Source organism: Phaenicophaeus curvirostris, chromosome 1, assembly GCF_032191515.1.
Source record: "Phaenicophaeus curvirostris isolate KB17595 chromosome 1, BPBGC_Pcur_1.0, whole genome shotgun sequence".
NCBI classification, from domain to species: domain Eukaryota; kingdom Metazoa; phylum Chordata; class Aves; order Cuculiformes; family Cuculidae; genus Phaenicophaeus; species Phaenicophaeus curvirostris.
The window spans coordinates 79,654,503-79,670,759 of NC_091392.1; the positions used below are offsets into that span (position 1 = coordinate 79,654,503).

The following is a 16,257-nucleotide window of genomic DNA, read 5'->3' on the forward strand; positions in this document are numbered from 1 at the left end:
CATTTCCAATTGTCCATATATATTTTCATCCAGTTATAAATAACAGTATTTCATTACATGGTGATCATGCATGTTTTTTTTGTATCTGTGCTGTTCACATATATACACACACACACACACACACACACGCACAAAGATACTGAATTGCTGGGCTGTCTATCTGTTTTATTGCAAATCAACACAAAGAACAGAAAAACTTTCATACTAAAAGAAAGTTGGTTTGGGTTGCAAAGCAATTGAGATTTATAGTCAGCCATGCAATCTTTTCAACTATGTAAAAGCAAACAATGTAATCTAGGATGTCTGAAATCGTATATCTTGAAAAGACTAGTGAAGGCATAAACATGAGATAGAAATCAAATGTACTAGAGCTACATTATCTGAACTTCTGCCTACCTTTCTTGCCACAATGCTCTTCACATTGTATACACACACCATTTACTTTCAAAGATGGTCTTTATTAGAGGAAAACGCATGTAAATTAGAGCTGAATGCTGATTTAAATGCAGGCTAATAATAAACGGGAAAGACTGCAGCCTTTTTTGACTTAGACAGCCTGCATGCCAATAAAGCGGTGGACATGGCACAGGTGCACATATATGTGTATCATTCTTTTCGCTTCATCTGTTAGGAGTGCCATGTGCCACAAAGTAGCTTCTAACTGTTTATCTGCTTGCTCTTTTCTTATTTTTTCTTCTACATCACATTTGAGAATAACTAAAATAGGAAACATTGATAACTTGCTTTGGTTCTTTTGGGATGTCTTTTTTGGATGTAATTAAAGCTGGTGAGGAAATTCATCTTTCTAAGAAAAATAATAATAATAATAAAAAGCTTATTGGAATATTTCTTCAGATTTGGGGGGTGTTTTGCTTTTAGTCCCAAACAAAAACACTACCTACCCATTGCTGTTCAAATCACATCCCAATTTAGAAATCCTTAAGGGCAAACCTTTTCTGGTATATAGTTTGAAAGATGTGTCTACAGTTTTACTAACTAGAGAGTAGAATGCAGAGTCAGTTATTTCATTTTAGGTAGAGAATTAAACATAGACAAAATTGACCCTCAGTCACTTATATTTTCAGAGCGGTTTTGTGGTTGTGGAATAATGAATGATAAACAGCACACATGTATGAGTCAGGCTGTGTTATTTGTTTTCTGTCCCTGCACAGTGTCCTTGAGTAGTCTTAGAATTTTCTCTCCATGTAGTATTTGCTTCTCCAGGTTCTCTGATGAATGTTACTTGGTTGGTACAAATATGTCACTAAACATATTAGCACATACATACACTGCTAATGATGGTGGTAAAGCAAGTACCATTCACTGAGAAATGCAAGAATGTCAGTTCCTTGCAGAATGAGCACACATATGGGCAGCTATTGTGGATGCTAATACGCTATAAATTAACATTTTAGCCAGCCTTCCAGTAAGCATTTCACATTGTACTCATGCCTTAGACTAAGTGGACTTAGGTAGCTGTAAAAAACAAAGTTTGACCACTCATAAAAGTGGAATAATTTATGGACAAACAATGAGTAATTACCCCAGCCTGGACTGGAAAAAAAGAGTTAGTTGAGAAAAATGTGTCCAAATTCTGTTTAAATTACTTCAGTGTTGGGGATGTTTTTTTCTTGTGATTATTTTCTCATAGCTTAGAATGTCTTTTGTTGTGCTTCATTTCATGTGAAATAACACTCAATCTATGGCATTGCTTTGCAACTGGTCATGTAAACACAAGGAACAGATCCCCCTTTGCACAGTTTTCAATCTTGGTTCCCAGTCACACCATTTTCAGTGAGTAAGTGAAACAAATTGGACTACTGGGCTTGAATAACCAGTTATCATGAAGACTATGAGGAGAAAATGAGGATGGAGATGCAAGGGCTTTTCCCGGTGTCAGTCATTTACAGAGAGGAGCTAGGTTTCTGCCACTCCAGCCCTTAAACCCCTGGACAGTGCTGTCTCCTACATCTACAACCTCAGCTGAAAACCATTCTGGTTTCTTTATATACACAAAGTGTACATTGCTCATGTTAGTGATGTTCAGAATGGGAGCATCCCTATTCCGTCTGACTACCTGCAGTTAATTGGGATAATTAAAGAAGGAACCAAGTTACCTCAGACACTATCTATAGTCCTTTATGGCCACAGAATACCTCTGCCAAAGCCCAGGTTGCCCTTTAGACTAGCTTAGTATTGTTAACTAGACAAACTAACCCCCTTCTCTTCAACTTTCGTTTCTGAACACCATGAAGAAACTCTTTCTTGTTATGTTCATGATATTTATACTACCCTACTACTACTGCCTGCTACTCTTTTTTGCTTTAAATACCAAAGATATAATTCTTCATTTGAGTTTATTCTCCACCTAATGAATGTCCCATTTTTATTCTTCTTTATTTAGAAAAAGGGGTAGACAAAGGGTACTGTACTATAGGAGCCAGACTGATGCGGCTGGAGGATAAGGTAAGTGCATGAAAGCTTTTTTTTTTTCTGAATACTGGTATCTGATCTACAGACATACAAGATAGTATCTTGGCATGATTTACTTCAGAATTACAGGGCACTATAATATAGAGTAATACCTCAATTTTTGTAAGGTATTTCATGAAGTATAATGTGCATGATGTTCAACATTAACCATTTACCTCTCGTACAGATTTAGGTCTTGATTTTAAAAGGGATTACTTCTGCATTGAAGTCAAAACACACATCACCTAGATGAATATCATGAACTGACAAGGTGTTCTTCATGCCAGAATTAGTGAGTTAAACGGAAATGCTGCTAGCAGGAGCCTTTGTGGATAACAGCAGTTGATATTGCAGTTAATAATCTTGAAGTTCATTACTGCATTCTTTTCTCCTGTGCAGTTATACTTGCATCAGTTCTGCCCCTCAACCACTGTCTTCTCTCCAAAATATGTTCATGTTTGTTATTAATTAGAGTTATTTAGAAGTATGCCTAAAGGCTCAGTGAAACTCTATTTTTTTAGGACGACTCTGAACAACCTCAAGAGCTTTTCCCACTGAAGTGATAACAAAAGAACAAGTTTGCTTAAAACTAGGAATATATTTCTCCAATAGCTTTTTGGTCAGTTCTCTTACCTGCCCCTAAACTAGTGTCCCTGAAAGAGTGTGCTTTCTGCGGACAGTAGCAGTGCATTAGCTTTGGTATGTGGTATGATGTAACAGCTAAGACAGAAGTCAATCAGAATTTAATGTAACCATTGCCTATTTGTATCCTTGTCTTAATCAAATTTTTCATGCAAATTTTCTTTTTGCTTTTTGCTGGAGAAATGAGGTGAGATGGAAAGAGCAAGCAAATCTTTCATTATTCTTAAGAAGCATTGTGCATCTTGCCATAAATCAGGAATTGAAATTAAACAAATACAATTCCTCCCTCTGTTGCTTGATATTTTATGAACATTGCTAAAACAGCATTGGAAATAAGTAATGATGCAGTGTCAAAGGACAAGTTTTCTTTGTCTTTTAGCTTTCTTGGACAGTGTCAGAGAGTCAGCTTCAGATGTAAAGACAAATTATCTAAGTGACCTTTTAAAGCAGATTGGACACTTGTGCAGACATGGTCATTCTAAGTGAAAATGGCTTTCGTTCAGATTAGCTGAATTCACTTCAAAAGAGATATATTACTGACTACCCTCTGTATAGTCTGTGAATTCACACTGCTAGTTCATTCTGATTTCTTTAATATGCATATATAGAGAAACCCACAATACAGATTTGCAAATCTAGCAACAAAAAGCATATATAATAACATTTTGATTACTTTGTATGAGAAATATTACTAATATCGTGAATGGTTCTGGAAGCAGTTCTTCGTGGTCTCCTGACTGCTTCATCTTTATGAAGAAGAGAGGTCAGAAAGTTATTAACAACTGGTATTGGTCCAGCCTTAGTACAATATGGTGTGTACTTGATAATTTTTTTATTTCAAAACTTTATAGAGTACTGAATCTTGGTGTGAGAAGGGGAACATTACAAGAGATGTCAATGTATACAGTAAAAGCTGTAGTGAATTATTTCTGTCACAGATATCTGCTTATGCTCTGACTTTACACCTTAAACCTGTTAGAAAATCGAACTTTAGCTGATTCAAAAAGATTATTTTCATCAAGACTGTCTTGACGTAAGAACTTATAGATGAAGAAGCAACATCGGTTCACCTTCTCGTGTTCAAAGTCTATTGTAAGCATGTGATCACCAGTGTATAGCAGGGATTCACAATGTTCTCGGAACAAGAGTCATGCAAGTTAAAAAAACCAAAAACAACAAAACAATAGTATAACCACCTTAATATAATTTAGGCATGATCTAAATACAGTTTTCACATGCTCAGACCTTTTGTGGGGGAAAGACCTAGCTGCTATTTCATCTGAAGAATTAAACTATAGTGTTTTAACAGATCACATAGTGTGTGGGAACTGGTGATTTCTATCTCTCTAGCTATTGTTCTGGAGAAAACAAATAGAAGAGTATAAAAATATGTCAAAATATTTTCATAAGATGACTCTATGAAAGATATTCAATCATTGCAGTTTCCTTTTTGTTCTCAGACCAAACTATGAATTTAAAATAAAAGAACAGAGTCTAATGTAACCAAGGGCATTTGTTCTTTCAGTACAAAATATCTTTGTTTTAGGTGTATGGGGCTTTATTCTCACATTACTGCCAAGAAAATAGACACACTACACATAAAGGGCTAACATTTGTTGTGTTGGTTTGTTTTGGATTTTGGTGGTGTGAGTTTGTTGGGTTTTGTTTTTGGTTGGGTTTTTTTTTTTGTATTTCCCTCTTTTGGGCACATTAAGATAAAATACATATGTTTACATAATGAAAACAAAGTTAAGCTTCCCAGATATCTATATTTTAATAGGACAATAGAATCGACCGCATCCTGCTGTCAAACCACTTCCCCTAAACTATTTTCCCATAGTTCACAGTGTAGTAGCTGCTATGCGCCCAAATATGAAACAATATTGAAGTCAGGAAGGACAAGCTAGGTTTCAACCTCTGAGGAGAATAAATGAAGCAAGGGCATGTCTGACATCAGGCTCCAGCTGGTGATGAAAAATGATCTCCCTCTTGGAACTAGAAAACCCTTGGGATCAGCCTCTTTCCCCTGGAGAAATCACTTTAACATTCATTCAGCTAGTATAGTCACAGCAGCCTCCCAGCTGAGTGACACATCTGATAAAATGACACATTTTTGGACAAAGGCCAGTTGTTGTAGATAAAAAAGCAGTATAGATTTGAATGTTTCATCTGCTTGAAAATATGTATTGATAAGCTATTAGCGTACCTCTAGCCCAGACTGATCTTTCCCACTGGCATTTTCCAGTTCATTTCTTGAAATTGTTTCTCCAAAAGGAAATCAGAATGCAATTCACCTATTCAGAGTTATATGCTGTTCTACATAAAGCCATATTTACTCTTTTTATAAAATTAGGGAGATAGAATTGTACATTTCTGCTGGTTAAGATAAACTTTATTCCTTTTTGAAGCTTGTTATGATTTTTGTTAAAATGTGGGATTTGCTGCATAGAAGGGCATAGACACAGATCTCTGAAGTGGTTGCTTGGTGATAGATAAAAGGTTTGAGGCAAAAATGTTTCAAAGATTCAAAGATAACAGCTTTCGATTCATGTGGCACGAGCAGCGAGCATTGTTTTCTGCAGTCTCTCTTCTGTGTCTGTCCAGGCTCTGTATAGAAGTTTAAAGTAACAAGGAAGAGCTAAGAATGAGTTTATGTAGGATGAAGCACCGTGCAAATCCAGCATAATGCAAACTTGAAATACATTTGTACCACTTTGCTTTTAGGCACTGTAAAGCTGACTGCAAAGGGATGAAATGCATGGTTCTGGAACATCTGGGACATGATGTCTGGAACATCATTCCAGGAAATATGTAAACCCTTTTCAGCAGCATCAGTGCTGTGTAAGGCTTCACGCTTTTCATTAACATGGAACACGGCATAGTGCATAGTGTAAGTTTACCCGTAACACTTTTCAACCTGTTTTCTCCTGAGTAGGGTATAAAAAACTTGTTTGGTTAGGATCAGCATAATAACCTGTTGTGGTTCGTTCAATAAAAACTCCAAGATGTTTAGAGGAAAGAATGGAGCTTCTTTCCCAACACGTGCTGTTTGCCATTTGGCCGACCCTTTCTTGAATTTGATAGCAGGGTTTAATTTTAAATTGTGGTATGTAGCTATTGACAGATTCTTTTGAAATCTATTAAGAGGGAGATTGTTTCCAAGATGATGTTCTAGAGCTGGCATTGTTTCTTTTCAAAACTGTAAACTAACGCTTCTTTATGATGAAATGAGTATTCTTTCATTTTCTTTTCAAAATCAGAAACAAGAATTGTAGTGTGCTATGTTAAACTGCACGGCAAACTATAAATAAAAACAGGAGAGAAAAGAATCTACAAATGAAAGGTTAGAAGGGACAGCTGTGTTGTCTTTGAAAAAGAAATCTATTAGGTATTTTTATAATTATATGGCAGTCTTCTTTATGTGGTATTTACAGTTATTATTTATGTCCATATTACCATAACTATTTCCATATTTATAGACAACATGTGATAATGCTGGAAGCCAAAAGCAACCATTTGGTAGCATTTAAAAAAAGGCAAAAACACTAAGAGAAAACAGGGCAGTTTACTGCAGAACCCTTCTGAGCTTTATCTATCTGAGTAATGCAAGCCAGAACAAAAGTGGCATCCAACATAAACAAATGTAGAGGTTGGATTGTGGTGGTAAACTCTCTTTACCAATTTAAATACTCATTTTAAAGCTAGGAAATAAAAAGATGGACTCAGAGAAGAGTGATATTTCCCTATCATCTTATTCCTCCTGGACAATGAAGGGGAGATGGATGATAGTGAATCTGATTCCTGCTGTGATTACATCACGAGTCATTAAATAATAAATAATTTATCATGACAATGCCTGCAAGCACTGCTATAGTGATGCCCTGTCACAATTTCCATTATAAATCTCTAATGTATGGGTGGGGTGATGGACATAACTGTACTGCATTAAAAAAAAAAATGGAAAAAAAGTTGAAAATTGGTGCATAATGAGTCAGTTGCAAAACAAGCGTGCTACATTTTTGAGGTTTTAAGAATATGTCCGAAATAAACCCAACAAATGTATTTGTTAACAAAAACGTATTTTGGCACTAAGGTGTTTGCGAGCTTTTTACACCCAGTTCCTTAAAGACTGAGGCATTCCATAATAGCTTTTCTGAAGGCTTTTTGCAGTTGAACATGTGGATTTTCTTAGCTACTAAATCAGGATGATATATCTTAGAAGTAGCTAACCAAGTTGCACTGCCATTCCTTCTCATGAGTTGAAAATACATTTCATCTTGGTCCTCTGTATTTTGCTGATATGCATGAAAGCTGATGATTTTTTAGAGTAAATCCTTCTCAAGACAGATGCATGAGTCAAATATTAATATAGCTAGAGTGACTTGCAGTTGCTAGTATATCATGTGAAGGAGGTGTATTGCTTGGTTTACGTGTTCTTGGAGCTTGCCATTTTCAATTCAAGGAGATAGACAGGAGCTTCACAGGTAGAGATGCTGTGAATGTGTATTTCAAATAGGATGCCAGTAAACAAAGGCAAACCTAGTCTCATTTCCTCCACAGCAGTCCAGCCCAAATCCATTGATTCTGCACCACACCTATGAAGTCATTAGATTTTTTTTTTTAGGCTATTAACTATTTAAAAATAAACAAAACAAAACCCCCACAACTCAAGATTAACACAGGTGTAAAATGCAGTAATTTTTCTATATGGCTTTTAACAAGATTCCATCTTGTCATTACTCAGTAGGAGTGAACTGACAGAGATGAGGAGAAAGCAAAAATGGAACTCAAAAATTTTAGGATTGATCTGGGTGAAGGCATGTTTTTCATTTATTATGCCTAACTGAATCTTTGTGTTTTGCTAGGGATTTACAGTACTGTAGAACTGAAGTCGTGCATGTGTTCTCCTACTTAAAAATCAAGCCAGGCTTTTAATCTGAAAACCACATAATGCTGGTTTAATGATTAGATCTAACCTGCACAGTTTTTCTACTTTGTTAGCTGAGTTCTTAACAATTGCAGACTGGACTTCTTTTGACTATCCAGGATGGATTTTTGTTTCTCAGATAAACCTAGTTTAATAAGATTGAGAGGGCAGGGCTGGTTTTGAGCTGCCTGGTTGTGACGGTAATGTCTGAAGGTTCAGACAAAAATAAGAGCTAACTCTGATATGCCTTTCAAGAAAAGGAGAGAAGAGATAGATTATATATGCTGAAACATATCTGAAAGAATTCTGCCTGAATTCTTTCTTCGTGGTTCTTGTTATGAGCCTTATATTTTGTGGTACTCAGTAGCAAACTCCTGTTATTAGGGTTGTACATCACTTTCCATTATAAAACTCTATTTTAAGTTGTTTACATTTTTGCCAATCTTTAGCCAACTGGGCTGAAATTTTCCAAGGCAGATGTCTGCCTCAGGCTAAGAATTTTTGGAAAATTCACATCAATGTGGATCATCTTTCTATATTATGGTAACCTAACCCACTGTGAAGATTCTCCCAAAAGTAAATGTAAAAATGTTGATAGAAAACACTTGAGCTTCTTCTAAATTTGAGCGAGAAAATTAGAAAATTGGACAGAAATGGAAGATTATCTGCCAGTCTTGAGACCCAGCAGCCTGATCCAAAATATCATGAACACAGCAGGAGGCTTTCACATGGATCAGGTCCTGATTTTTAATGTGTGAGGGAGCAGAGTTTCGCACAGTGAACATTTGCCAGGATGCAATTCACCACCATAAATAAAATATTAAATAATTCCAAAGCTCAATAAATGAGCATGTAGAGGGCAGTGTTTTCTCCCCAGTGATTGCAGTGACTGTTGATTAGGATCCGGCTTGACTAGTTTGATCTCATTTGTGGCTGTCTCATGGATTGCCATGATTAGGCAATTGGGGCAATCTCATTGCTTTCCTGCTCCTCTTGGCTAGAACTGTTCTAGTGGAATCACAATCACCCAGCAAACGCTGCCTGTGACACCCTGCAGCATGCTGGCAGAGGAGGAGGCAGGGGCTCATGGTCATATGCTGCGTAGCAGCCTGAAATCGGTTTGCAGCTACCTTAGATTTAATAAGAAACAAGGAGAGTCACTTGTAGAAGATGTACTACTGTAACACTCCTTGAGGAGAGTTAACCTGGTTTAACTGTGAATACCAAGAAAGGTAGAAACAGTACAGTGAGTTAAGGCTGCGAGTAAATAATGGTGCCTTTGGGAAAGGGAATCTTTCATGAGCTGTTACAATGTTGGAAGTCTAATCCGTATTGATATTCCCAGGACGTTTAACCTGCAGGGAGAAAGTCCTCGAAATGGCAATGTTGATGAAAAAAAAGCTGTGGCTGAAGGAGCCTGTCTGTCTCCTCCTGTTCTCCACCAAAACCTTCACAGCACCTGAAATGGGTATAGGACAGACACTGTTAATCCCATGGCTCCTAGAAGAAAAGACCGAAGCGTTTGCATGGCTCTTCTCAGGTGTCAGAGGCTCTGGCCATAGATGTATAGGAAATTACCTGTGAAGCAATGAAGCAATTTACGTACTGTTGCTGAGTGAAAAAATATATTTTTGCCTTAATAGTGTTTTGGAGATTTTGACCATATTTTTTGATAAAAAGTTGAATACTCCCACAGAAAGCTTTGAGCTAAACTTCTGAAGAATGACAGCAATCAGATTAGTTATAAGTATTTTACTTCTAGCTTTTACAATTTTTAATAAGGTAGATTTTGTGATGGGAGTCTGTTACAGACCACCCAACCAAGGAGAAGCAGCTGATGAGCTCTTCTATAAACAGCTGCGGTCAATCTCTAGATCGATGCCTCTCGTTCTGGTGGGAGACTTCAATCTGCCTGATATCTGCTGGGTGTACAACACAGCAGAAAGGAAGCAGTCTAGGAGGTTCCTGGAGTGCGTGGGAGACAACTTCCTTGCACAGTTGGTGAATGAACCAACCAGGGAAGGTGCCCTCCTGGACCTCCTGTTGGTGAACAGAGAAGGCCTTGTAGGGGATGTGGCGGTAGGTGGACGCCTAGGACTAAGCGACCATGAGATTATAAAATTTTCTGTTCTAGGTGAAGTGAAGAGGGTGGTTAGCAAGACGGTAACATTAAATTTCCAGAGGGCAGACTTTGATCTCTTCAGCAGGCTGATTGGTGAAGTCTCATGGGAGACAGTACTCAAGGGCAAGGGAGCCCAGGAGGGCTGGGAGCTCTTCAAAGGGGTGGTCCTAGCAGCTCAGGAGAAAACCATCCCCGTGGTCCGGAAAAAAAGCCGGCAGGGGAGAAAGCCAGCTTGGTTGAACAGAGAGATCTTGAGGGATATCAAGAAGAAAAGTTTATGGCCTCTGGAAGAAGGGACAGGCCTCTTGGGTGGACTACAGGAGGGAAGTGAGATTGTGTAGGGAAAAAATCAGAAGGGCTAAGGCTCAGCTAGAAATTGGATTGGCCAAGTCAGTGAAAGATAACAAAAAATCTTTCTACAAGTATATAAATAATAAAAGGCGGACTAGGGAGACCATAGAGTCCCTATTGGACACAGAAGGAACAACAGTAACAGGGGATGAGGAAAAGGCTGAGGTACTTAATGCCTTCTTTGCCTCAGTCTTTAGTCATAAGGAGGGTTGTTCCGTCTGTGTACAAACCCAGGAGCTAGAGGAGCATAATGAGGCTCCCATGATCCAAGAGGAGTGGTCAGAGACTTGCTAGCCCGACTGGACATCCACAAGTCTATGGGGCCGGACGGGATTCACCCTAGGGTACTGAAGGAGCTGGCGGATGTGCTTGCCAAACCCCTTTCCATCATCTTCCAACAGTCCTGGAAGACTGGGGAAGTCCCACTGGACTGGAGGCTGGCTGATGTTGTGCCCATCTACAAAAAGGGCCGCAGGGAGGACCCAGGAAACTACAGGCCTGTCAGTCTGACCTCAGTGCCAGTGAAAGTCATGGAACAGGTGATCTTGAGTGCTATCATGAGGCACATGCAAGAGAACCGGGTGATCAGGCCCAGTCAACATGGGTTCACAAAAGGCAGGTCTTGCCAGACTAACCTGATCGCCTTCTATGACAAAGTGACCCGGCTACTGGATGAGGGAAAGGCTGTGGATGTGGTCTTCCTGGACTTCAGCAAAGCCTTTGACACAGTTTCTCACAGCGTTCTGCTTGAGAAACTGTCAGCCTCTGGGCTGGACAGGCGCACACTCTTCTGGGTGGAAAACTGGTTGGATGGCCGGGCCCAGAGAGTGGTGGTAAATGGTGTGAAATCCAGCTGGAGGCCAGTGACAAGTGGGGTTCCCCAGGGCTCAGTGCTGGCTCCAGCCCTGTTCAATGTCTTCATCAATGATCTGGATGAAGGCATCGAGTGCACCCTTAGCAAGTTTGCGGACGACACTAAGCTGGGTGGAAGTGTGGATCTGCTGGAGGGTAGGGAGGCTCTGCAAAGGGATCTGAACAGGCTGGACCGCTGGGCAGAGTCCAATGGCATGAGGTTTAACAAGGCCAAATGCCGGGTCCTGCACTTGGGGCACAACAACCCTATGCAGTGCTACAGACTGGGAGAAGTCTGTCTAGAAAGCTGCCTGGAGGAGAGGGACCTGGGGGTGTTGGTTGACAGCCGACTGAATAGGAGCCAGCAGTGTGCCCAGGTGGCCAAGAAGGCCAATGGCATCTTGGCTTGTATCAGAAACGGCGTGACCAGCAGGTCCAGGGAGGTTATCCTCCCTCTGTACTCGGCACTGGTGAGACCGCTCCTCGAATACTGTGTTCAGTTCTGGGCCCCTCACCACAAGAAGGATGTTGAGGCTCTGGAGAGAGTCCAGAGAAGAGCAACAAAGCTGGTAAAGGGGCTGGAGAACAGGCCTTATGAGGAGCGGCTGAGAGAGCTGGGGTTGTTTAGCCTGGAGAAGAGGAGGCTGAGGGGTGACCTCTTTGCTCTCTACAACTACCTGAAAGGAGGTTGTAGAGAGGAGGGTGCTGGCCTCTTCTCCCAGGTGACAGGGGACAGGACAAGAGGGAATGGCCTCAAGCTCCGCCAGGGCAGGTTTAGGCTAGACGTTAGGAAAAAATTCTTTACAGAAGGGGTCATTGGGCACTGGAACAGGCTGCCCAGGGAGGTGGTTGAGTCACCTTCCCTGGAGGTGTTTAAGGCACGGGTGGACGAGGTGCTGAGGGATATGGTTTAGTGTTTGGTAGGAACGGTTGGACTCGGTGATCCGGTGGGTCTCTTCCAACCTGGTTATTCTGTGATTCTGTGATTCTGTGATTCTGTGATTCTAAATTAACATATTTTTTTAAATGATTGGTCATCCTAGTGCCCCCTAAACATGCCTTCCTTTAGAACTGTGAAAACTGAGTATTTCAATGATTTTTCTGTCTTATTTAGATATAAAAAGGTAAGAATGATAAATACATTAAACCATTAAACGTATGAAAATCTTTTAAGAAATTTTTATTTTTCTGATGGAAAGAAATTTCATTTGAACAGTTTTTATGTCCTTCAATTGTTGCTGATGTTAAACAATTTCATTTACAAAGCTGTTCACACAAACAGATTTTGTAGCTCTTCTTAGCTTATGGCTGGAGGTTGCAAGACATTTTTGGAAAATCAGTATTGGAGTGAAATATTTTGATATTTCTGAGTGTTTCAGTTGAACTATGTTTTCCCTAATGAATTTTCTAAAAATTGTTATTATTTCATTCTGTTTCTGAATGGAAAACATTCCAGCATCATGATAAATTCACAGAGAAATTTTCCTGTAGGAAAGAGGTTAATTTTCCTCGCATATTCTTTACTTCAGAATTGCTGTGGTTATTTCATGTACCACATTTTTCATATCATTAATTTAAAAGATAGTTTTTGTATTACTTGAATTGCATGTACTATTGACCTCTAATTCCTCTTGATCAGGGGAAGTACACTGGAAAACCTCATATTTATAGAATTCAAATGGCTTACAGACTAGCATCTGGATTTATATTTCATGCAAGAACTGTGCTGCTGAATCAGACCAGACATCTTTTTAGTCCTGGAGCTATTCTTTTGCTGCTAATGGCCAGTATTAGATGCTAAGGGATGAACCAGAAGAATAGATTGTGTCTTAATTGCTATTACTAGTCTGTGGGTGTTTGCAATGGATTATGTATAATAAGCAGTATGAAGTACTGCTGTACAAGGCAAGTTACAGAATGTCACAGCTCTGTAAAAGGGAGAAAAAAAAACTGAGCCAAATGAAAAATCTCACCAAGATTCACTGGAGTACTGTGGCGACTTGCCCTGACATGTTGGTGGTATTCAGGGAAGAAAATTTTCACTCTAAGTATATTCATATAAAGGATTTTATATAAAGTCTTATGAAGTAAGGGAGAGAGATTTAAAATGTCAAGATACTAAGAAACTCTTTCCTCCTTGTATTTACCACTAGGCTGTTGTTCACAACAATTTGTAATAGTTTTACATTTTATGTAGCAGGAAAACTCATGAGGTTCAACAAGGCGGAGTGCGAGGTCCTACATCTGGGTCAGGAAAATTCACTGTTTCAGTACAGGATGGGGAACAATGTGATTGACAGCAGGCCTGCAGAGAAGGACTTGGGGGTCCTGATTGATGGGAAGGTTGACATGAGCCGGCAATAAGCCCACATCCTGGGCTGCATCAAAAGAAACGTGGCCAGGAAGTCGAGGGAAGAGATTCTGCCCCTCTATTACTCTCTTGTGAGACTTCAGCTGGAGTACTGTGTCCAGTTCTAGAATCCTCATTATAAGAAGGATATGGAACTGTGGTAACAGGCCAGAGGAGGGCTATAATGATGATCAGAGGGCTGGAGCACCTCCCATATGAGGACAGGCTGCGGGAGTTGAGCTTGTTCAGCCTGGAGAAGAGAAGGCTCCAAGGAGATCTTATAGTGACCTTCCAGTACCTGAAAGGAACCTACAGGAAAGCTGGAGAGGGACTGTTCATAAATGCTTGTGGTGATAGGAAAAGGGGGAATGGGTATAAACTGGAGAGTGGCAGATTTAGACTAGACATTAGGAAGTATTTCTTCACCATGACAGTAGTGAGGCACTGGAACAGGTTGCCAAGGGAAGTTGTGGATGCCCCATCCCTGGAGGTTTTCAAGGCCAGGTTGGATGGAGCCTTGGGCAGCTTGATCTAGAGGGACGTGTCCCTGCCCATGGCAGGGCGGTTGGAACTAGATGATCTTTAAGGTCCCTTCCAACCCTAACTGTTCTATGATTCTGTGATTCTATGATTCTATGACTATAAGCAAATGTTTTTCTGTAGTTTAAAATGGCTTTCTGTGGAAAGGTTATGACTGTGAATAGACCTTGCTAATGTTTAGGGGGCATAATTAAGTATCTAATTGTCAGGTCTGTGTTTGTTTCTGAGACGTGCAGCTCTCAGTTAAAGCAAGTATATGGATCATGACAGTGTCTTGCAGTTTGTTTTTTTTAAATCTAAACAACTGTAAGTACTGAAAATTCAATCATAATTTCTCTTCTAAAACTGCTAACAAACATAGGAGGCTATAACTGATGCAGAAAGAGTTTGGTTTGGTTTTTGGTTTTTTTTCAAGAAGTGAACCATGCAGCAATGATAGAATTCTCAGTTCTTGGAGAAGTAAGGAGAGGTCAACAGAACAACCACCATGGACTTCCAGAGAGCAGACTTTGGACTGTTTAGAGGACTGTTTGATAAAGTTCCTTGGGAGGGTAGTCCTAAAGGGCAAAGAAGCCCAAGAAAGCTGGACACTCTTCAAGAAGGAAATCCTGGTGGAGCAAGAGCAGGCCATCCCCACATCCTGATAAATGAGGTGACAGGGGAAAAAGATGGCTTGGCTGAGCAAAGAGATCTGGGTGGATGTCAGAAAAAAGAGGAAAGTATACGAGCTTTGGAAGAAGGAGCAGGCATCTCAGGAGGACTACAAGAATTAAGTGGAATCATGCAGAGTGAATATTGGAAGGTCTAAAGCCTAACTAGAACTTTAATTGGCCAATTCTGTGAAAGATAATAAAAATTTTTTTACAAATACATTAACACCAAAAGGAGAGCCAAGAAGAATCTCCATCCTTTACTGGATTTAGGGGGAACAGAAGTGACAAAGGACGAGGATAAAGCTGAGGTACTTAGTGGCTTCTTTGCCTCAGTCTTTAATAGTTAGGTAAGATATTCTCTGGGTACTCAACCTCCTGAGCCAGAAGACAGGGAGGGAGAGTAGAAAGCTTCCTTGATCCAAGAGAAAATGGTTAGAGATCTGCCTGGCCAGTTAGATACTCACAAGTCTGTGGGGCCAGATGGGATCCACCAAATGGTATTAAGGGAGCTGGCAGAGGTGTTCACCAAACCCCTTTACATCATCTACCAGCAGTCCAGGCTGACTGGGGAAGTGTGCCAAGTGGCCAGGAATGTCAATGGTGTCTTGGCCTGTAACAGAAACAGCATGGCCACCGAGACCAGGGAAGTGATTCTGCCCCTGTACTTAGCACTGGAGAGGCTACACCTCAAATACTGAGTTCAGTTTTGAGCCCCTCGCTACAAGAAAGACTTGATTGAGGTCCTGGAGCATTTCCACAGAAGGACAATGTAGCTGATGAAGGGTCTGGAGAACAAATCTTATGAGGAGCAGCTGAGGGAACTGGGGTTGTTTAGCCTGGAGCAAAGGAGGCTGAGGGGACACCATATCACTGTCTACAACTGCCTGAAAGGAGGTTGTAGAGAGTTGGGCGTTGGTCTCTTCTTCCAAGTGATAGGAAGAGTGGGAATGGCCTCAAGTTGCTCCAGGGGAGGTTCAGATTAGACATTAGGAAAAATTTCTTCACCACAAGGGTTATCATCCACTGGCACAGGCTGTCCAGGGAGGTGGTTGAGTCATCATCCCTGGAGGTATTTAAAAGAAGAGTAGATTAAGTGCATAGGGATGTGGTTTAGTAGTGGACAGGTACAGTTGGACACAATGATCTCAAAGGTCTTTTCCAACCTAGTGATTCTATGATTCTGTGGCACATAAAGCAAGTTTAACCAGTACCAACAGTGGCCAAAGCAATGTCTTTTGTGGACTAGTACAGGGCTGTGCTCTCTGCTGCCTGGCCAGGTTAAATGTCTAATCAGATTCCGATCTGGATTCAGGATACATCATACAGCCATACAGATTTCCTGCCTCTT

General features: G+C 40.3%; 1 protein-coding gene across 2 annotated transcripts in view; it reads left to right on the plus strand.

Annotated features, from left to right (window-relative positions):
* LOC138724210 (potassium voltage-gated channel subfamily KQT member 1-like) overlaps positions 1-16,257 on the plus strand; it is a 490,232-nt gene that overhangs the window by 275,791 nt on the left and 198,184 nt on the right. For both annotated transcript variants that reach the window (XM_069864071.1, XM_069864079.1), the window contains exon 16: positions 2,405-2,466. In XM_069864071.1, the coding sequence (XP_069720172.1) occupies positions 2,405-2,466 (62 nt within the window). The remainder of the gene's footprint in view (positions 1-2,404; positions 2,467-16,257) is intronic.